The sequence below is a fragment of the Salminus brasiliensis genome, chromosome 24 (assembly GCF_030463535.1).
Source record: "Salminus brasiliensis chromosome 24, fSalBra1.hap2, whole genome shotgun sequence".
In the NCBI taxonomy this organism is placed as follows: Eukaryota; Metazoa; Chordata; class Actinopteri; order Characiformes; family Bryconidae; genus Salminus; species Salminus brasiliensis.
The window spans coordinates 4,351,101-4,374,640 of record NC_132901.1 but is presented as its reverse complement, the minus strand read 5'-3'; the positions used below and the strand labels follow the sequence as shown (position 1 = coordinate 4,374,640).

The 23,540-nt window shown below is 43.6% G+C and overlaps 3 protein-coding genes across 3 annotated transcripts in view; all 3 read left to right on the top strand.

Annotated features, from left to right (window-relative positions):
• The window catches only part of LOC140546339 (uncharacterized), a 48,726-nt gene extending 41,603 nt beyond the window's left edge, over window positions 1–7,123 (top strand). Inside the window, exons 3-6 of the mRNA XM_072669528.1 lie at window positions 5,407–5,825; window positions 6,376–6,509; window positions 6,590–6,696; window positions 6,903–7,123. Of these exons, the coding sequence (XP_072525629.1) occupies window positions 5,407–5,825; window positions 6,376–6,509; window positions 6,590–6,696; window positions 6,903–7,056 (814 nt within the window). The 3' untranslated portion in view covers window positions 7,057–7,123. The remainder of the gene's footprint in view (window positions 1–5,406; window positions 5,826–6,375; window positions 6,510–6,589; window positions 6,697–6,902) is intronic.
• Window positions 7,124–7,330: 207 nt separating this feature from the next.
• On the top strand, window positions 7,331–10,961 carry LOC140546884 (uncharacterized). The gene is made up of 5 exons (XM_072670333.1): window positions 7,331–7,999; window positions 8,512–8,985; window positions 10,136–10,278; window positions 10,386–10,492; window positions 10,696–10,961. The coding sequence occupies exons 1-5, from the start codon at window positions 7,729–7,731 to the stop codon at window positions 10,832–10,834; spliced, it is 1,134 nt and encodes a 377-aa protein (XP_072526434.1). The 5' UTR covers window positions 7,331–7,728; the 3' UTR covers window positions 10,835–10,961.
• Window positions 10,962–23,345: 12,384 nt separating this feature from the next.
• Window positions 23,346–23,540, top strand: part of LOC140546338 (macrophage mannose receptor 1-like) — a 69,624-nt gene continuing 69,429 nt past the window's right edge. Inside the window, exon 1 of the mRNA XM_072669527.1 lies at window positions 23,346–23,535. Coding sequence (XP_072525628.1) covers window positions 23,346–23,535 — 190 coding nt within the window. The remainder of the gene's footprint in view (window positions 23,536–23,540) is intronic.

The following is a 23,540-nucleotide window of genomic DNA, read 5'->3' as shown; positions in this document are numbered from 1 at the left end:
CCATCTGAACCAAACAAATTAATCTTGGTCTCATCAAACCATAAGACATGGTTCCAGTAATCCATGTCCTTTGTTGACATGTCTTCAGCAAACTGTTTGCAGGCTTTCTTGTGTCTAGACTTCAGAAGAGGCTTCCTTCTGGAGTGACAGCCATGCAGACCAATTTGATGTAGTGTGTGGCAAATGGTATGAGCACTAACAGGCTGACCCCCCCCCCCCCTTTAATCTCTGCAGCAATGCTGACAGCACTTCTGTACCTATCTTTCAAAGACAGCATTTCGATGTGACACTGAGCACGTGCACTCAATTTCTTTGGACAACCAATGCGAGGTCTGTTCTGAGTGGACCCTGCTCTTTTAAAATGCTGGATAATCTTGGCCACTGTGCTGCAGCTCAGTTTCAGGGTGTTGGCAATCTTCTTATAGCCTTGGCCATCTTCATGTAGCATAAGAATTTGTCTTTAAGATCCTCAGAGAGTACTTTGCCATGAGGTGCCATGTTGGAACTTTCAGTGACCAGTATGAGAGAGTGTGAGAGCTGTACTATGAAATTGAACACACCTGCTCCCTATGAACACCTGAGACCTAGTAACACTAATGAGTCACATGACATTTTGGAGGGAAAATGTCAAGCAGTGCTCAATTTGGACATTTAGGGGTATAGTCTCTTTGGGGTATACTCACTTTTGTTGCCGGTGGTTTAGACGTTAATGGCTGTATATTGAGTTATTTTGAAGGAAGAATACATTTACACTGTTATATAAGCTGCACACAGACTACATTTCATTGTGTCAAAGTGCCATTTTATCAGTGTTGTCCAATGAAAAGATATACTTAAATATCTGCAGAAATGTGAGGGTATGTGAGATGTACTCACTTTTGTGATACACTGTATGTTAATATCGGTCTAAAGGCAGTATCTTGAACTGCATAAAGAAGATTTAACCTGCAGTTCTGCGGTTTTTTCATCTTAGCCGCAGGGTTATTTCCGAGAAACAAGAAGTAGCAGCTAAAACCACTGTAGACGATAAGAGTGTGTGTTCTCACGCACATACAAACACACAGGCAAAGTGTTCAGTGCTCCATCAAAGGTAAGTACTTATATTTTCTCTCATACAGAAGATCCCAAACTGTTTTACAGATGATAATACTTCTATGTACACACTTGGGGGTACTACAGGAGTGCTACACACCTGTGACTCGAGAGTGCTATGTTCTACTTATGAGGGGGGCAGTAAACCTGACAGACCACCAATACATAGAGAAACACACCTATGGACACTGAACCGGACACTACGACAATCAGCCATTCCACTATTGAAAATGAATGGAATTGGTGGCAAGGTGAACAGTCAGCTCTTCAAGCAGGAAAAATAGGCAAGGGTGTAGGCCACCTGAACGAGAACCAAACTGACAGTTTGGTTTGGAGCATCTTCTAAGCATCAGGCAGGTCTTGTGGGGTGTTCTTGGTATGCAGTGGTCAGCATCTGCTGAAAGTGCTCCAAAGAAGCAAGACCACAGAAGAGCTACTGTAGCACAACCTACTGAAAAAAATGCTGGCTTTGTCTTAATGGGCCCTACACAAGGTTAGGCAGTTGGTTTTAATGTTATGGCTGTTTTCAGGGTGTAGGCAATGAAGAAACATACTAAAAGTGGGTACAGCTGGCACCATGTCTGCACAAGGAGAACATCCAGTAAGACTTAATCAGCGTTCTTGACTTTGCAAGGCTCCAGTGCTGCAGGGTTCCAGTGTGTTACGGCCATGAATATGCTAACGGACATTCAGAGTGACCCTCATCAGCACCAGAATACTGAGAGAGTGAACAGAACCTCTGCGTTATATGATGGAGATGCTCAGTGCCGAAGTAAGAACAAAGTAGATTGATCACTGACCAGCCATTTAATTAACACCACCTCCTTACTTCTACAGTCTTTGCCATAATATCAGCTCCACTGACCATATAGGAGGAATTACATTAGACTGTAGTCCAGAGCTGGCCTGTGGCACAGACGGCATAGGCGGTACTCATGCTCAGCAGGACAGGACAGTCACATTGAAATGCTAACTAATGTTAGCTCTTGATTGCTTTGGGATCATTTGTAGGCAGAACAGACTGCTACTAGGTACCTGATCAGTGTCCCGACATTCTGTATGATGATGTACAATACAGTACAGTACAATATGTACAGCTCAGGTTATTCATACAGTGATATTAACTGCAGTTGCAGTTCTGCTGTTTTCTCACCTCAGCCACAGGGCTGTTCCTAAAAACAAGAAGTACCAGCCAAAACCCACCACAGGCGATAAGGGCAGATTAGAGCATGTGTTCACATGCACTCACATCATACATTCCACTGCTCCACCACCCCTAACCCTAAAAAATGTGACATAACTAACAATTTTGCCAAAATACTCCAGACAAACACATAACTGTAGTAAATTATTACATAACATGACTCGCTAATAATGTTTGACAACAGCAGCGTAAAAAAAACTGAGCGTGAATCTGGCAACCAGTTGGTTATTTGAAACCAGGTGGATGAGATTGCACAATGGAATAACTGTATGTAAAAAGAGCAGAATGCCTAAACCTAATAAAAAACATGATTGACGAATGAATGATGAAACGGATACTGGCCAAAATTTGCCTAGTGCACCACATATGTCAGGGCCAGCACTGGTGGAGCTGATGTAATGGACAAAGTGTAATCACATGGTGGTTTTAATAAAGCGCCCGGCCTGTGTATTTAATGTGTGTTTGTGGGTTGTTTACTTGTAGGGGTGTTCAGGATGGCTGCACTGTGTCTCGGTGTGATGTGTATTCTTCAGGCCACTCTCAACATTGCTCTGAGACTGCACTGTAAGTTCTACACCTTCACCTGTTCTAAGGTCACTGATCACAGTGGGACAGATTCATCAAACCTGGCAGTAAGGGCGCCACCCAACACCAGATTTACAGCACTGTATTTCAGTCCTGCTCATAAAGTCACAGAGACATTGAGCACTCTCTCTTTACCACTGCAGTGTTTTTATACATGACCAGTGCTCGAAGTGCACTCTTACATTTTACTCTTTGGTCGCCACTATTGGTCTACATGTACAGACATCTACAGGGGAATAATGGCGGGATATATAAATATATATATATATATATATATATATATATATATATATACAGTGAGTCCAAGAAGTATTTGATCCCTTGCTGATTTTCTTTGTTTGCCCACTAATAAAGACACTATCCTTCTGCACTTTTAATGGTAGATATATTCTAACATGGAGAGACAGAATATCAAGACAAAAATCCAGAATATAATTTTAAAGAATATATTTTAATTAATTTGTATTTCAATGAGGAAAATAAGTATTTGATCCCTCTTGCCAAACACACTCAATACTTAGTGGCAAAGCCTTTGTTTGCAAGCACAGCGGTGAGACGTTTGTTGTAGTTAACCACAAGTTTAGCACACACACCAGGGGGAATTTTGGCCCACTCTTCTTTGCAGATCCTCTCTAAATCATGAAGGTTGGTGGGCTGTCGCTTGGCAACTCTGACCTTCAGCTCCCTCCATAGATTTTCGATCGGATTGAGGTCTGGCGACTGGCTGGGCCACTCCATGACCTTAATGTGATTTTTCTTGAGCCAATCCTTTGTTGCCTTTGCTGTATGTTTAGGGTCGTTATCATGTTGGAAGACCCAACCACGGCCCATTTTCAGATCCCTGGCAGAGGGGAGGAGGTTGTCCCTCAGGATTGTGCGGTACATGGCTCCATCCATCTTCCCAGTGATGCGGTGAAGTAGCCCTGTACCCTTGGCAGAGAAACACCCCCAAAACATTATGCTTCCACCTCCATGCTTGACGGTGGGCACAGTGTTCTTGGGGTCATAGGCAGCATTTTTCTTCCTCCACACATGGCGGGTGGAGTTGAGGCCAAAAAGTTCAATTTTGGTCTCGTCTGACCACAAAACCTTCTCCCAATAACTTGGTTCATCTTTCAAATGATCATTGGCATACTTGAGGCGCGCCTCCACATGTGCTCTCTTCAGCAGGGGTACCTTTCGGGCACTGCAGGATGTGAATCCATTGTTGCGCAAAGTGTTGCCAATTGTTTCCTTGCAAACTGTGGTCCCAGCTGCCTTCAGGTCATTTGCTAACTCCTGCCGAGTGGTTGCAGGACGATTTCTGACTGTTCTCAGCATCATTGCCACCCCACGAGGCGAAATCTTCTTTGGAGCACCGGGCCGAGGTCTGTTGATTGTCATGTTATACTCTTTAAACTTTCTGATAATTGCACCAATAGTTGTTACTTTCACATCCAACACCTTACTAATCTTTTTGTAGCCCATTCCAGCTTTGTGAAGGTCAACAATTCTGACTCTGAGGTCCTGTGACAGCTCTTTGGTTTTACCCATGTTGGAGACTTGAAATCTGTGTGATCTGTCTGATTCTGTGGACAGGTGTTTTTCACACAAGTGATTAGTGAGAACAGGTGGCTTCAGGTCAGGTAACAAGTTGATTGGGAGTGTCTAACTGGTCTGTAAAAGCCAGAACTGCTAATGAATACTAAGGGATCAAATACTTATTTCACTCCATGAAATACAAATCAATTAATATATATTCCTTAGATTTATTTTCTGGATTTTCTTTTTAATATTCTGTCTCTCCATGTAAGAATACATCTACCATTAAAAGTATAGAATGATCATGTCTTTATTAGTGGGCCAACGAAGAAAATCAGCAAGGGATCAAATACTTCTTGGACTCACTGTATATATACATATACATGCATACATTTCCCATATTGCCCCAGCATCATTTTTTCAGGTTATTTTACTCCGGGTAATGGAGTAATGGACATTCATAAGTCATTTAAAAAAGCAAAGCCATTAATTAATCTAGCTAAGGCTTTAGTTAGCTACATTAGCTGTGTTTGCTAGCTAGTATATGGGGTAGAAAAAAGCAGTGATAACACAAGCTTGCACAATAAGCGTCACAATATCGACAGTATAACAGTAAACTACTCCCTACTAACATTATTAATATGTATGATATTATTATTAAACTGTAATATTATTAGGCAAGGAGAAAGGAACAGCTGTTTAGCTCTGAGGATACAGTGGATTTTTAAGGTGTTCTTGTCTTCTTTTTAGAACAAGAAAGGATACAGGTGTTAATTTGAGGCTGTTGTTGTTGTTTGGTGTTTTACTCTCTGTTCATGTCTTTCAGTAACATCTCCACAGACCAGCTTTACTGCAGAGAGAGACCAGTTACAGACCAGTTACACCTCCCAGACTAAAGAGAGAGACCAGTTACAGACCAGATACACATCCCAGACTAAAGAGAGAGACCAGTTACAGACCAGATACACCGACCTGACTAAAGAGAGAGACCAGTTACAGACCAGATACACCGACCTGACTAAACAGAAAGACCAGCTACAGACCAGATACACTGACCTGACTAAAGAGAGAGACCAGCTACAGACCAGATACACTGACCTGACTAAAGAGAGAGACCAGTTACAGACCAAATACACCACCCTGACTAAAGACAGAGACCAGTTACAGACCAGATGCACCACCCTGACTAAAGAAAAGGACCAGTTACAGACCAGTTACACCACCCTGACTAAAGAAAAGGACCAGTTACAGACCAGTTACACCACCCTGACTAAAGAAAAGGACCAGTTACAGACCAGTTACACCACCCTGACTAAAGAAAAGGACCAGTTACAGACCAGTTACACCTCCCTGACTAAAGAGAGAGACCAGTTACAAACCAGTTATACCACCCTGACTAAAGAAAAGGACCAGTTACAGACCAGTTACACCTCCCTGACTGAAGAAAAGAACCTGTTACAGACCAGATACACCACCCTGACTAAAGAAAAGGACCAGTTACAGACCAGATACACCGACCTGACTAAAGAGAGAGACCAGCTACAGACTAGTTACACCTCCCTGACTAAACAGAAAGACCAGCTACAGACCAGATACACTGACCTGACTAAAGAAAAGGACCAGTTACAGACCAGATACACCACTCTGACTAAAGAGAGAGACCAGAAGAGGTGCCGCTCTGAACTGAGTAAGTGACTCTTCAGCCACACTTACTAGAATGTTTCACAACCAGTCAAAGGATGATGTCTTTAGGCCAGTGGTTACATAATAGCCCAGTATTGAGATACCTAGACTGAACAAGCACACCAGGGTTGTCTTCCTGGAGAAGAAGGGTAAAGTCCTCCAGGTGTTGAAGAGAAGGAACCAGCATTATGTGCTGAGAATGATAGAGAGGACATGACAAGACTGTGAAACTGTCTGTCAGACTGCACAGTTGGGTCATGGCTGTGTGGTTCTGTGTGTGAAATGTATAGTGACGGCCGCGCAGACATTTTTCAGCTGCGATCTTTACTACATCTCTAATGTGGAGAAAACCTGGAGTGAGAGCAGAGAGGACTGCAGAAACAGAGGAGCAGACCTGGTGATCATCAACAGCAGAGAGGAACAGGTGAGAGAGAGAGAGAGAGAAAGAGAGAGAGAGAGATCAATCTCCATTTTCATCTATATCTGTTGTGATTACATTGGCAGGAGTTCATCATTGACAGTCTGGGCAGCAACCGGGCTTGGATTGGTCTGACAGACAGTAAAAGCGAGGGGTTCTGGAAGTGGGTGGACGGCACAGCACTGACCACTGCGTAAGAAAAGAATTAACTCGGGATTAAGTAGAGATTTATAGGTAATTCACTATGTACCAGGTTCTATGATCCTCTGCAGCCTTCAGCAGGTGGATAATGCTATAGTGAGCCAAGTACTAAGTTTAATTAAGTGTAATTCACTGAAGAGCATGAGCATGTTTAGTGGCTGAATGGTTAGAGACTGGTTCTGATTCTCTGTTTTTCAGGTACTGGAATGTAGGAGAACCAAATGATATTCACAATAATGAGGACTGTGTTGAGTTTATGGGTAATGTCAAGTCCTGGAACGATGCCCCATGCTCTACTAAAAAAATCTGGATCTGTGAGAAAAGCTTAATTGAGAAATGTAAAACCTTCTAGTAAAATGGTAATTCAAAAAAAAAAACATCCATATAAGCAGACTGTATATCAGGGAATCCTTTGACATTACCTGGTTTTTGTGTTGATTACTAAAAGTCTAATCCACATTAATAGGCAAAGTGGCCTCTGAGCGCCTGTTTATATCTTTTATTGATAAACTTGAGTAAGCCAGTGCAATAAAGAGCAAATATTTGGGCCCCAAACTCCCAGTTGCTGAAATGAGAAATGGCCATTCTATGCAGGCAATGATGGTCCTGCAAATCTAGGCTATCCTGTTTTTTTTTTGTTGTTTGTTTTTTGTATTATATTACATTGTGTACACTATGAGGACCTGGAACTGTGACTTTACTTCTTAATCATCACTGGAACCAGAAGCTAGCATAGAGGCCACAAGGTAAGTTATGAAGTGTAATGAAGTGTTATGAAGTGGTAACTGCATTTATACTGTCATGCACCACACAGACATTTGCATATACAGTATATAAATAAATGACATAAACAAGATGTGACTTTAGTCAGAGAAAAAAAACACCAGCCCCTTCCTGCCAGCTCCTGCTTCACCACACCTCATCGCACATCACTGGCACCACTACGCACACATTCACAGAGTCACTCTTAGAGTTTCAGAGAGGGACGTACAGACTTCGTTATCCACACCTCTACCAGAACAGAATGGAGATGAGGGAGGACATTTACGCCAATGCGGGGAATGTTGCACAAAACGGGTCTGATTCGGATAGCAGCGACCAGTCATATGAAGAAGTCTACGTCAATGATGTCAGCATAGATGCCCACAAGCCCAGGAGCGAGCAGAGGAACTCCAGTGCCATCAGTTCGGGGAAGAAAAGTTCAAGGCAAATTCAGAATGAAGCCGCTTTTCACAAGGATTCTGAGAAGGCGGACAAAAGCTCTCACTTGCAAACAGCAGATCCTCAGAACCGAGGTAAACATGCTTCAGCTTTTGCAGTTTCATTGAAATTTTACTGTAAGAAGCCTTGACCTTAACGTCTTACAGTCATATAGATTCCCAGTCTGGATGAGTCTGTGCTAGTTGGCTTTATTCTGCAGATCTTTCGTCGGTTAGAGTCGACAGTTGGAGAGAGAATAGTGTAGTGTGGGAGGGGTCCCTTCAATAGCCACTAGCATGAAAATTGCAGTTTTTGTTGGTTTCTTATTTTAATTTTACACTTAAATGAAGCAGGGCTTGTACGTGTCCGATAGTACAGCACCATTTAAGGTGGAACAGATATTCGGCCTCATACACAGTGTAGCCTACAGTCTGCGGTCTGTGCAGACCATGCTAACGCCATCTTCCCACCCACGACCTTACCCAAAGCTGCGTTTGACCTTTAACCAAGGTCAGCGCAAATGGCAGCGCAAACTAGGAAAGCCTTCAGAGGTAAGCCAGTGCTCTAATCTCAACATCTAAACAACTACTTAACCTACTTTTTTCAGGAAGAAGCTCTGCAGGGGGCAGATGCTACAGACTGGCTGCAGTGTGTCTGGGGCTGCTGTGTGTTCTCCTACTGACTGCCATCACACTGCTGTGGATCAAGTTCAATAACCTGACTGCAGAGAGAGACCAGTTACACACCAGTTACACCAACCTGACTGCAGAGAGAGACCAGTTACACACCAGTTACACCAACCTGACTGCAGAGAGAGACCAGTTACAGACCAGTTATACTGACCTGACTATGGAGAAAGACCAGTTACAGACAAGTTGTAACAACCTTACTGTAGAGAGAGACCAGTTACAGACCAGTTACACTTCCCTGACTAAAGAGAGAGACCAGTTACAGACCAGTTACACCAACCTGACTAAAGAGAGAGACCAATTACGGACCAGATGTGTGGATGTGACAAAGGAAAGGGATCACCTAAAGACCAGTTACACCAGTGTCATGGAACAGCTCCAGATTGAGAGAGGTTGGTTCCAAATAAATACATGCAAACATAAATAAATAAACTTTTCAAACTGCTGCCAATGCAACCAATGCCCTCTGAGGAAAGTGCCAAGTACCGTTTTCTGGTGCATAGGCTAGCAGACGCCCATGTCAAGCCATCTAGAGCAAGGCCGATTGTGCTCTCTCAGGCTCTGGCTGCTGATGCCAGGCAGAATGATTTAAAGACCATTCTTAAAGGGTCAAGCTAGCACTACACTGAGAACTCTCCCTACCAATTAAGGTGATCTTAACACCAGGGTGCTTTGTGGAAACCGGCCCAGAATGGTTGAGAGGTCAGATCCAAATTCGACACTTCATCATTTACCATCATTAAAGTAGTTGGTCAGGACCAGACAGCATAGCCTCTCTTGCTGGAGCCACTGTAGACAGGTCCTCATGGCTGCTGGAGCAACCCCTCAAACCTTGCTGTTTGGGAGGTGTTCCAACCCAGTCATCTGGCCATGACCATTTGGCCCTTGCTAAAGTTGCTCAGGTCTTCACACTGCCTATTTCTGCTCTACCCCACATGTTGTTTGTTCAGTCACCATCTAAAATATATCCTCTGCCTTGACATACTTTGTTGTTGTGGGTTGATTCTGGTCATAGTGTTTTGGCTCACTGATGAATATTAATATGTCAGGTTAGGGGCTTCATATAGAACATGGAACAAGATTGTAATTGTATATTAATATACAATTATATTGTGTATTGACATATATTGTATATTGTGTATTGAGGACATGCTGCGCACATGCATTTTTGGACAAGCTAAGAATACCAGAAGCTTGTGGATTGAGGCTGTAGAGTAATATAACAGGATGTTACGCAAATATGACCAAATATGGTTATGCAGCATTAGGCAGTTCTACCCACTTTACCAGTTACATAGTGCAGTTAGCAGTGCGCTGCGTCCGGAGTCGCTACGATGGAGGCGCTAATCTCCCTGTTACACTTATTGGATCATCAATGTGCTTATGAATGTGCTTTACTTTACTTTGAAGGTACATTACAGGCACCAAATACTATGATAGCTGACCTATGATGCTGACCACAGCAAAGGCCTGTGATTGCATATCTAAGTGTGTGTGTGTGTGTGTGTGTGTGTGTGTGTGTGTGTGTGTTTTAATGTGCAGCAAAGGGAAATCTGCAGGGTTGGAAGAGTTTCAACACCAGTCTTTACTACATCTCTACTGAGAAGACGAACTGGAGTGAGAGTAGAGAGGACTGCAGAAAGAGAGGAGTGGACCTGGTGATCATCAACAGCAGGAAAGAGCATGTTAGTGAGAGACACAGAGAGAGAGAGAGAGAGAGAGAGAGACTGAGAGAGACTGTTAGCCAGCTGTTAGCTAGCTGTGTTTTCACACTGTACTTTCATAATGACAGGAATTCATCGCAAGTCAGCTGGGCAGTGATCAAGCCTGGATTGGCCTGAGTGACATTAAGAATGAAGGCCAGTGGGAATGGGTGGATGGCTCAGCGCTGACCACTGGGTAAGAGACTGCATTTAACAGGTTTCATCTCCAAAATCCAATAAGAGCATTCAATACGTGGTTGCATTTTCCAACAGTTGACCTCAGATGACTCATATCTCCAAAGTGGCAACACAGACTAAGAGGGTTGTAGTGAAACTTCTGGTGAAGTGAAGGTTTAATGAATGCTGATCAAAGGAGGCTTCTGATTCTCTGGGTTTCAGGTACTGGATGAAGAATGAACCAAATAACCAAGGGAATGAGGACTGTGGAGAGATTCTGGGTCCACAGGCTAATAAGGTCTGGAATGACCGGCCATGCTCCTACTCTCAGCGCTGGATCTGCGAGAAAACAGTTGTGTAGTGTTGAGTAGCTAAAATAATAAGAACAGGATATGCAGAACATTGAACATTGCATTCTGTCTCTGGACAAGCCTTCTAGGCGTAAGGCTAGAGCGCACCGACCGGACGAACGCGAACGAATGAAGGTTGGGTTGGTGTTTCTTGGCTGGAAATGTTGAATGCTGAATCCCCGTTCAATGATTTTCCTGCAGTCGGCCATGACTTCGCTGGCTGGTGTTTGGCCGACCATTGTTTTTCCCAACAGTCTAACACAGCTGCCAACTTCAGAATGATGGGCTTGTCTTAGAATGGTTGGTCTGCTCTGGCCTTCAACCAAGTGGTTGATGACTCTGACCTGAACTTGTACTGAGACTGAGACGCTGTCTGTTCTTCAGTATCAATATCTGAGGACTTTGTGAGGTCCATCAGGTCACAGTAGTGATCCTCTCCTGCAATCTAACCTGTTTTTATGGTAACAGTCTAAGAACAGCATGTCTAATGTTCGAAGTTTGATTGCCCTCTAGTGGCAGTAACAAGCCTTTGCAGCGCTGTTTCTGTATCCTCTCCTTGTTTGAGGGAAATTCCACCAGTTTTTCTAAACTCTCCTGCATAATTAAACAGTTCCTATGGAAGCAGAGCCATTATGAGAGGTTTGGTGGGATGCCTGTGATGTTTTTGAGAAGGTTTTTGGCCTAAAATGTGTGAGAAGGGTTTGGCCTCTCACATACCAGGCAAAAGAACTGCCACCACCAGCATTACATAACCTTAAACATTTAAATCCATCCACTGGAGGTGTTGGATAAGATGGCTATATTTACCCTGTAGCCACAATGACCCCTGGTTCCCATCACACTGTAAATAAGGGTAAATCTGTAGGTTTTTCTACAGTAAACCTTTTTTTTGAATGACTTTGCTGTCATGTCAATGAATTATGCAGTAGAAAGTCATCTTTCCTCTAGTCCTCTTTAACCCCTTAAACAGCCTATGGCTCGCCAGCAGGCTGACACTGTTTCCACAAACCTCTATTTCCAAAGAATTGCCACACTAGTTTATACATGTAAGTCCCTGTAGATACTGAGTAATACACCTTGGTGTGCAATAAGCTTTGAAGTCTTCAGGGTACAGTTAAAAAAAGGTTTGACTGCCTCCTACTGTCAGAAATAGGACTTCTCATCTTTCTATACATGCTTTTATGTGGCTCCTTTAATTTTCGTTCTATATAAGTTCACTTTTATTGAAGTTTATTGTGTTTTTTTGTAGAGCTATGATTATCATCAAGCAGAAATAGTCATAAATTGTGACTTTATGTTGGTTATTATTATTATTTTAAGAATGTATTATTATGGATTATATTATATATAAAAAATAATTATAATACATATTTTTATATGTATTAAAAATATGTTCCGGTTGCCAGTTGAGCTTGTGTGCATTTTGTCCTACCAAAATTCCTACAATACACAAAGTATATGATGCATTTAGGTTTGTTTCCTTACTCTTAGAACATCAACAAAATGTGCCAATTGACCAGGGTGCCCAAACCTTAGAACAATTTAGAACAAGCTATAGGCTAAGGGCAGTTATTGACTTTAAACCACGGGGAGGGGGGCTAAAACTTAGGGCCCACATGGCTAAAACGTAGTGCCCACATGGCTTCAACATAGGGCCCCAAATGGCTAAAACGTAGGGCCCACATGGCTACAATGTAGGGCCTACATGGCTACAATGTAGGGCCTACATGGCTAAAACGTAAGGCCCACATGGCTACAACATAGTGCCCACGTGACTAAAACGTAAGGCCCCTATGGCTAAAACATAGTGCCCCTATGGAGAAAACATAGTGCCCACATGGCAAAAACATAGTGCCCACATGGCTAAAACGTAGGGCCCACATGGCTAAAACGTAGGGCCCACATAGTTAAAATGTAGGGCCCACATGGCTAAAACGTAGAGCCCACATGGCTACAATGTAGGGCCCACATGGTTAAAACATAGGGCCCACATGGCTAAAACGTAGAGCCCCTATAGCTAAAACATAGTGCCCACATGGCTAAAACATAGGGCCCCTATGGCTAAAACATAGTGTCAACATGGCAAAACATAGAGCCCACATGGCTAAAACATAGAGCCCACATGGCAACAACAGAGTGCCCACATGGATACAACGTAGAGCCCACATGGATACAACGTAGAGCCCACATGTCTAAAACATAGTGCCCACATGTCTAAAACATAGTGCCCACATGGCTAAAACATAGTGCCCACATGTCTAAAACATAGTGCCCACATGGCTAAAACGTAGGGCCCACGTGGCTAAAACGTAGTGCCCACATGGCTACAATGTAGGGCCCACATGGTAAAAACGTAGGGCCCACATGGCTAAACCGTAGAGCCCACATGGCTAAAACGTAGGGCCCACATGGCTACAATGTAGGGCCCACATGGTTAAAACGTAGGGCCCACATGGCTAAAACGTAGAGCCCACATGGCTACAATGTAGAGCCCACATGGTTAAAACGTAAGGCCCCTATAGCTAAAACATAGGGCCCACATGGCAAAACATAGAGCCCACATGGCTAAAACGTAGTGCCCAAATGGCTACAACCACAAGAGAAACCCACTAATTCAATGAAAGCAGATAGGTTCCTTCCAAGGGGTATCTCTAGGAGATGTGCTGTGTCTGAAAGCAAGGCCACCTATTTCCTGTTGGGAGGTATATATATGACCCTAAAGAGGCTTGAGAGGTTACTCAGTGATGACCTGTGGCTTGCCTTCAGTAGGTTCACTCACTTTGTGCCTAGACAGTAGTTCGCAACTCTGGTTAAGACCATTCTTAAGGACCAGGGTTGAGGAACACTGCTCTAAGAAACCTTCAGGCATCTTTTTGAGCAGGCTCAGAATAGGCTGCAGATGATAACTGTCCACAAGAGGGAGCTAATGTATAAGAGAATGTAGCTCAGCAACAAGAGGGAGCCATCCCTCTGATCCCACTGGATAAAGCAGTTTCACTAAAGCTATGAGCAGATCATTTACATGGCTGCTGCTGATCCAGTAGACTCCTTTATAAGCACTGTCTAATAACATTTGGACAAACTAGAAAAAGTCCTCCTTCAGGCAGTCTCTGCAAGTGCATCATGTGACTCACATCTCACAGGCTCAGAGTTTTAGTTTGTGGTGAGCGCTGGTGTCTAACACCTCCTCTACACACATTTGCTTAGATAAGATCCAGTCGTCTAAACCACAGTACAAAACCACAGTACATGCAGCAGCTTCCTGACCCCTGCACACAGTTTAGTTTCAAGTACAAGAGCGTCACACAGACGTTACTTAGACATCTACACTACTTGTCCAAATGTTTGTGGACACCCCTTCTACCCACCCCACCTCCCCCCCCCCACACACACACACACACACACACACAAACACACACACACCAGCATTACATCTGGAATCATCTGGAATGACAGTTGGTGTTTCATCCAATACTTTGATCATCCAGAAGAAGGCTTTAAAAATCATACAACATTCTCACGAATGACCTCACGAATGCTCGTCATTGAATGCAATCAAATCTTCACCGCAATGCCTCTCAATTTTCAAAACATTTATAAACAGTGGGATGTTCTCTGCTGGTGCGTTCTAAAGCCTAGGCTGCAACCCAGGTATGCCGGGTCCTCAGTAAGACTGTGCTTTGTAAACTCCTTCTTAGTAGTTTCCGTAGGCTGCATTTCTGGGCTGTATATGAAGGATCCTGCTTTTGAGAAATCCTTCATCCGAGAAATGCAGAAGTGCGACTTTGGAGTGCAGCTGTTGTCTCACTCCTATACATACAAGAGTATGTAGCTTAACAGTTTGACTAGTTTTACAAACAACACAAGCATTGTCTTTTTAGATCACACAGACCACAGAGCACACAGTGACTTCCTGCCCTCTCCCTATAACTCACACAAACATCTCTCAGACATCCATCAGAGCAGAATGGAGATGATTCAGAACATTTATACAAATTCAGGACCGTTTGCAGACGGCAGATGTGATTCAGACAGCAGTGATCATTCCTATGAAGATGTTTATGGGAATGAGGACAATACACAGAACGACCCTGATCATCAGAGGAATACTGAGGAAGTGGACTACCCCTATCTCACACGTTCAGCAGATCCTCAATACTCAGGTCAGTAGGCCTTATCTTTGGTTAGTAGACCTTATCTTTGGTTAGTAGGCCTTATCTTTATAGGGGAGTTTTTTTTTTTACAGCGGTACTAGTGGTAGACATGTAGTGCTGCTTGGACTGTGCTTGTGATGAATTTACCATAATACATGTTTTCAAGGCTCTCATGGGTCATGGGTCATGTGACCCATATATATATATATATATATATTGTAAACTGCACTAACGTAGAAGATCAGTGATCTGTAAACGGTGGTGGATTTAGGTGTGGATGACATGGACGGCTGACAGCAAATGTCTTTGAGCCACTGAGAAGTACGGACATGGGGATGATTAGCATTAAAGGAAACGTGGTGGGTTTTTTTTAAACATGTTTTTTTAACATGCAGAAAATTAGCCTGGCTAGAGGCATGGCTAGATCAGCTAGATCAGGCTAGATGAGGTGAGAGCATTCAGAGCGTCCCCCGTCCTCAGTGTTCTCTTAGTGTTCCCTTCAATGTGCTCTCGCAGCTCTAACTTCCTGGTCGGCTAGCAACCTAGACTTTTTTTTAGTGGACTGAGTGTATGTAAATTATGGGGTGAGGACTTAAACGTAGCTTGGCTGAGAAACGTGAATTATGCAGAATCTTTTTCCGTATATCTGTGGACCGTGGAACACAAGCAGCTAGCAGTTAATGCTGGATGCTTCATTTTGAGATGGTGTGCAGCTGACTTCCTCCCTAAAGAACGTCCGGTCTAAGTTTGCACAGTGTTTCACAGAAGCATGCATTCTAAGTTACTGTTTTTTACTCCTTTCAACTAGCCAGGCAGCTCCTCACTGCGGCGACTAGTGGATGTCCTAGTTTTTCCTAGTTAAACAGTCTGTGCAACCCTTAGAGTGTGGTGGGTAAGTATCTGGAAGTCCTAGGAGAAAACATCATGACTTCTGTGAGGAATCTAAAACTTGGGCATCATTGGACCTTCCAAAAGGACAATGATCCCATGCATACCTAAGTCCACTAAGGTCTGGTTTCAGAAGTAGTCCTGGAAGATTCTGCAGTGGTCACAGTCGCCTGATTTGAATCCCATAGAAAATCGTTGGTGGAATCAGAGGCAAACTCAAGACTATTAGTGAGCTAGAGGCCAGAGTTTCCTCAGGATTGCTGTCAGAAGCTAGTGTCTGACTATGCATCATGCAGGAGGTCATAACAGCAGAAGGGTGCTCTACTGAGTACTAAACACCTAATTTGCAGTGGGGGGTGACTAATTATGACCTCTACCTCCTAACCAGAGACGGAAGCAGAGAGGATTAAGAGTCTTGCTTAAGGGCCCAACAGTAGCAGCTTAGTGACCTTGGGTGTCGAACATACAGCCCTGTCATCAATAACCCAGAACTCTAACCACTGAGCCACCACTGGCTATCAATGTTCATTATCACAGCTATCATCATAGCCTACAACTTAGGCCTACATGAAGCCCCCTGGCACAACATCCTAACCTGTGTCCCTAGTCTCCTCTTTTTTTGAAAGCCTGATAATGACCACCCTGTGATACCATTAGGGTACAAATGTGACATCACATCTGCAGTAAAAGCTGTGAGCCTTATGAGAACTTACATCAGAACTGAAGAGCTTTAAACAAATGGGACTGTGGTTGGAGCATTTGGCTGATGTGGACTCATTGTAAATCAGTATTCATCTAGCACAGAATGAGGAGAGCAACTATAGTGTCTCACTCAGGAAATGGAGCGTCTCTGCAGCCACCTTGTTCTGCTGGATGGATGGTGTACATCATCCTGACGTGGCCGTGACGCTGATGGTAGTGGAGCAAACTTTCTAACAAGCATGTACAGAGTCAGTTCTGACTGATAGTTCAGGAGTAGCTCACATTACTCCTCTTAGCTTAGCATCTGAAAATCTAGTCCATTCACTGGAAGATGTCTGTTTCTGTTATCAGGAAGAAGCTCTGCAGGGAACAGACGCTACAGACTGGCTGCAGTGTGTCTGGGGCTGCTGTATGTTCTCCTGCTGACTATCATCACACTGCTGTGGATCGGGTTCAACAACCTGACTGCAGAGAGAGACCAGTTACACACCAGTTACAACAGCATGACTGCAGAGAGAGACCAGTTACAGACCAGTTACACCAGCCTGACTGAAGAGAGAGACCAATTACAGACCAGTTACACCGGCCTGACTGAAGAGAGAGACCAATTACAGACCAGTTACACCAGCCTGACTGAAGAGAGAGACCAATTACAGACCAGTTACACCAGCCTGACTGCAGAGAGAGACCAGTTACAGACCAGTTACACCCGCCTGACTGTAGATAATAAGTACTTGAAGACCAGCTACACAAATGTGGTCAGGGAAAGAGACGAGCTTCAGAGGAAACTTTCTCAATTAGGTAAGCAGACATTGAAACCCTGCTGAGAAAGCATTGACTAGATCTGACTAGACTAGACTGACTAGAGGTGCTACCTGTGCAAAGGTAAAGGTGCACATATTTGTCATTGTACACTGTACACGAAATGGGTCCTCCGCATTTAACCCATCTGTGGTAGTGAACACACACTCACACACACACACACACACACACACCCAGAGCGGTGGGCAGCCAACTCCAGCGCCCGGGGAGCAGAGAGGGTAAAGGGCCTTGCTCAAGGGCCCAACAGTGGCAGCTTGCCGAGCCTGGGAAATGAACCCACAACCCTGTTATCGATATCCCGGTGCTCTAACCGCTGAGTCGCCACTGCCCCTGTGTATACATGTGCTTAAGCTAAGTTTGGGCTCCGGTTTCAGATGTTTGAGAACATGTAGAGATCCAACCTGCATGACTGAATCAGGTCTCCTATATGTGCTGAGAGTGAGCACAGGCGGTCTGGTAGAGAGGACGTGACAGGACTGTGGAAATGGCTGTCAGGCTGTACAGTTGGGTAATGGCTGTGTTGTTCTGTGTGTGAAATGTATAGTGACAGCCAAGAAGATGGGCTGGAAATTTTTCAGCTGCGGTCTTTACTACATCTCTAATGTGGAAAAAACCTGGAGTGAGAGCAGAGCGGACTGCAGAAACAGAGGAGCAGACCTGGTGATTATCAACAGCAGAGAGGAACAGGTGAGAGAGAGAGAGAGAGAAAGAGAGAGAGAGAGAGAGAGAGAGAGAGAGAGAGAGAGAGAACTGGAACCACCATTATTCATCTCTATCTTTTTGTGATTACATGCAGGACTTCATAATTAACAATCTCAATCTGGGCAACAAAAGGGCTTGGATTGGTCTGACGGATATGGAAAGAGAAGGAGTCTGGAAATGGGCATTTTAACACTGCAGCTTCCAGCAGATGATCACTATGATCTTCTGCAGTTTCCAGCAGATGATCATTATGATCCTCTCAGCTTTCAGCAGATGATCACTATGATCCTCTGCAGCTTCCAGCAGATGATCACCATGATTACTAATTCTCTGGGTTTCAGGTACTGGGATAAAGAAGAACCAAATGATGAGAAGAACAGTGAGGACTGTGCTGAGATTATGGGTGCTCCAAAGACCTGGAATGACATGACATGCTCTAAAAAGGTGCGGTGGATCTGTGAAAAAAGATTATTATAGCTAATAAGCTAATTATAGTATAGAGGATTTGAGTCGTGCATTCCTTATCCTTTTGTCTAGCAGTGCACAAAGACTTAGGCTGTGTCCCAATCCGCTCACTTCCACACTAGATTCTATACAGTCTTTACTGTAGTAAGTATAGAAGTGAGGGGTTTGGGACACAGTCTGAGGCTGGGCGGTGCTACAGAGAAAGGTCCCATCACCCTATCAACATCTGAGAATTTTAAGGTGTCCATCAGAGAAGCTTAGAGGAAATCTGCTCATGTGCATTCAGTACTGTTGCATGTAAACTCAGCACTTCCTGTTCCACACACCTCTCTTAGCAGTGCTCAGAGCTCTAGGAATGATGAGCTCTGGAATGTTTAGATGTGGTTTTGAAGGATCTAATAAGCTAAACTGGGAAACTCCAGCACAGTTGAACTGCTGACATTGTGTGGCCTTGCTAAAAAGGTATGACTGCCCCCTGGTGGCAGCGTGAAAACTCTGCAGGACTGTTCTATGATCTGTTCTTCATAATGTCACTTTTACACATCTTTAAATCTTCATTTTTCTTGTGTTCCTGCTTATTATTTTCTTATTTACTGAATTTGTACAAATGATTAATTGCAATGTTGCTTTATATGGAATTCAGTGTAAATTATTTGCAATGTTTTTAACAGTGGCATGCAAACGTCAAAAGTTTGGGTACCCCGGTGCTGAAAAAAAAACTAACTTGATTTCCTGATTTCCAACCTGATTAAAGTTCAGATCAAACATGTCTTTAATATTTTACACAGGATTGTGTGTAATTTCATCGTTAACAGCTCCAAAATCACAATAAAGAGCCCAGGCATTGTCAGTACTCAGTAGCACCCTGCTGTTGTCTGCACAGTGTTACTGTCTTCTCTGGGTTCACACAGTGTCCAGTCGGCATGGTGTGCTGTAAGCTAGCTGAAGAGATTGTAGGAGGGTTTGCTAGGGCTAGCTTTTAGCGAGACTCACTGCACACACTTCCTCGCTTTCCTCGAGATAAAAGGTCTGGAGGTGATTCTTAAAGCTGAATTTGTGTTTAGGAGCTGTTCATGTTGGTGGAAATGAAGGAGGTCGTAATTAGTCTGAAAACAAATCAAGCTATAGAAAACTAGAAGAGAGATGCAAAAAACTGCTGTTTGAGAACTTTCAAAAGATGACAGTGAAGACCAAACTCAAGGCTATATTAATCACTGCAATAAAAATACATATATTTTATTTGTTACTCATATTAATTTAAACTGGTATTGGTTATTAACAGTAAATAGACCACAGCTATCCCACCACAGTGATCCACTAGAGGGCACTGGTGACCTCCAAAAATCACTAGAGGGCACTGGTAACATACTCCAATAATCACATCTACTCTCACCAGGCGAATCAATCCAAAAAGGAAGAGACTTCAGTGTTGGAACAGAGCACTCTGGACGTCTGTATGACACCCCCACATTTATTACTACTTTAGATGCCTACAATTAGAGTAAGAGTCAAGTGCAGCAAGTCTTCTTCAGATAATTAGAACATGGTTAGAGAGGATTCTGGAGGAGCCTGTCTTATTTAAACCTCAGATATTTAGTCGGGTTTGCTCTTGATTGATAAAATTGAATGAAAGAGCTTTCTAGGGCCTTCAGAAGAAGATTGTTGATGCAGATGAGTCTGGAAAGTGATTTAAAAAGATCTCAGAGCACTTAGAAATCAGCCGTTCCACTGTCTACTAAATTATTTACACATGCAACAACTGCCAACATGGTCAGTTCAGGCTGTCCTAGCAGGTTCAGTCCAACAGCAGACCAGAAAAAAAGCACAAAGAAGTCTTCAACAATCTATAGGTAGCTCTTGCCACAGAAATAGACCACAGTTTTTGATTTTCATGGGAGGTGCGCAAAGAGGAAACACCAGAGCAAGACTAAAGTTCTCCAAAGAATTGGAGAATTTGGACACAGTAACAGATGACTAGAACTAGCATTTGAGCCCAAGAACCCATATTAACTGTGAAGCATGGAGGTGAAAATGTCATGGTTTGGGTCTGCTTTTCTGCAGTAGGGCCCGGAAAGCTCTCCATCATAAAATCCAATAGGAATTCCTTACTGTATCAGAGGGTGCTGCTGCTGAGCCACCTCAACCATGGTGGACATAGAAAGCTTCACGACCTCTGGGTGAAGACTTACATAGGAGCACTCTAGCAGCTTCTGCACATGTATCACATCACCTACACTCGTGATACCTCTAGACTGAGGTTTATTGTTGTTGTGATCAAAACCATATTAACAATGTAGAGAACGTGAAGAGCAGAGAAACTGTACAGCAACGATTCTTCTGTGACTTCCTGACATTTTGCACATCACCACACCCAAGCATACTTGTGATATCACCCCCCCCCCACACACACACAGGGTCGCTTATACAATGTGAAGACGATCATATAGACTACTATATCACTTAGACATCCATCAGAGCAGAACGGAGATGATGGAGGACATTTATGCAAATACAGGACAGTTTGCAGACAGCAGATATGATTCAGATAGCAGTGGTCATTCCTATGAAGATGTCAATGCAAATGAGGACAAGAACGACCCTGATCATCTCAGGAATACTGACAATGTGGACAATCCTTCTCTCAAATGTTCAGCAGATCCTCAGTACACAGGTTAGTAGGCCTTATTTTATTTGTGTAGGGGGTTTCACAGCAGTAGTAAAAGAAGTACTGTAGTAATACTGCTTGAGCTATAGGGAGGCTTCAATATCAGTAAGCCATTTAATTTTCATTATATGGAATCTGTTCTCTACAACCTTAAAAAAGGGCTCTTCAGAGGTTCTTTAGAAAAGGCAAAGGTCCCATGTAGTATCAGGACAACTAAATGAATTCACAAATTTAAACACTTTATATAAATATCTTATAATTGAATTGAATGAAGCACTGAAAATGTTCCACTATGACTCTGCAACCTGTTTTGCTTGGTGTGAATACGAAGGCCTGGTCCAGTTTTTGCCCTTCTTAGGAATCTAAAGTCAACCATGGTGGACATAGAAAGCTTCACGACCTCTGGGTGAAGACTTACATTGGAGCACTCTAGCAGCTTTTGCACATGTATCACGTCACCTACACTCGTGATACACGTGATCTCACATGCTCTGACAGATCTGCAGCGAGCTTCAGTATCTACCATGATGTCTGTTTATTAATTGAACCATGAAGGACATTTGCATAGACCAGTTGCAGTGCATCTCAAAAGATGAGTGATAATGTACAGTAACACTGTCTGAGCTGATCAGGGTGGGAGGGATCCCCTAATGTGTGTCCATGTTATGGACATAAAAGCCATTTCTTCCAAGATGTGTCCCCCTTGTATTTTTTTTTATGTAGAGTGAAGAGCGTAAGTTATCTAATCCAATGTGTAAAAAAGAGTGTATATAGCTGACAATTGCTATAAATACGTCCACAGTGGGGGATTTATTGGCAGGCAGCACTTGGTGACTTGTCTTTTTACTTGGAACCAAGAAAAGCCCTAGTAGATAGGTATCAAAACAGGGGCACATCAGTATTAAGGCCCAAAACCATAGACATCAATGCTGCGTTCACATGTTATTGGAATTATGGTAAATTGAGTTCCCAACTTGAAAGTAGCACATGAACACCCTTTCAAGTCGTAATTTCTAGTGTGAAATTATGAGACCATTTTTATACCCCGAGTTGAGTTCCTGAATTGAGACCGGCCACCAAGATCGGGCTGCCCCTGCCCCTCTTGCATGGGATTAAAATGCAGCTACCACTCCTTTCTCCCTCTTGGCAGATCCTGCTTCCCAGATGCCAGACGCCTAACGTCCTACTCCTGACCAGCCTTCAGTCTTATCTTGTCTGTCTCCTCACGTCTCTGCTCTGCTTTCCTCGCCCTCTTTTCTCTTGCCTGCCCCTCTACCTCCATGCCCGCTGCTCTTGGTGGCTGGTGTGGCACAACAGATAACCCCACTACCTGCCAGTGGGCTATTACACCATGTGGGAGACCAGGGTTTGATTCCCAGGCTGAGTGACTGTGCTGTGCTACACTAATAAGCGTCCTTGGGCAAGACTCCTAACACTGCATTGCCCCTCCTCTGTAATGTGAGTAACCTTATAAGTCGCTCTGGGTAAGAGCGTCAGCTAAATGCCTTAAATGTAAATGCTCTTTCTCTTCTTCAACTGTGCTTCCTTTCACTTCAGCATCCCAACCCTACTCCTCATCATCCCTCCCCATTCCTCATCATCCGGCGAGCTGTGTGGCAACCCTTCACATGCAGTCGCTCTCTCTTTTCCATCATCTGACCTGTGCCAGCTCCCATTTCTCCATCCACTCGTCTTCTACTGGCAGGCTTCAGAACCTCCTCACAAGCCGGCCTGAACTCTTCTGAACAGCCCAACGGATTACTGAGTTCGCCCTGTACCTTCTCTTTAGGTAGGGTCCATAGTAGCATAATTGTTTTATGAATCAATTTTGGTATATAGACCCCACATTCCTGGCTTAAGAGCCATCTTGTACCTCTACATTGAGTTTTATTGTTCATGTGATCAAAACCACATTAACAATGTAGAGAACGTGAAGAGCAGAGAAACTCTACAGCAACGATTCTTCTGTGACTTCCTGACATTTTGCACATCACCACACCCAAGCATACTTGTGATATCACCCCCCCCCCCCAACACACACACACACACACACACAGGGTCACTTATACAACGTGAAGACGGTCATATAGACTACTATATCACTTAGACATCCATCAGAACAGAATGGAGATGATGGAGGACATTTATGCAAATACAGGACAGTTTGCAGACAGCAGATGTGATTCAGATAGCAGTGGTCATTCTTATGAAGATGTCAATGCGAATGAGGACAAGAACGACCGTGATCATCTCAGGAATACTGACAATGTGGACAATCCTTCTCTCAAATGTTCAGCAGATCCTCAGTACACAGGTTAG

Coding starts and splice junctions, on each gene's coding strand:
- LOC140546884 (XM_072670333.1), top strand. CDS start 7,729: ATGGAGATGAGGGAGGACATTTACGCCAATGCGGGGAATGTTGCACAA. Junction 8,986..10,135: donor ACAGCTCCAGATTGAGAGAG/GTTGGTTCCAAA, acceptor TTTAATGTGCAG/CAAAGGGAAATCTGCAGGGT. Junction 10,279..10,385: donor TCAACAGCAGGAAAGAGCAT/GTTAGTGAGAGA, acceptor TCATAATGACAG/GAATTCATCGCAAGTCAGCT.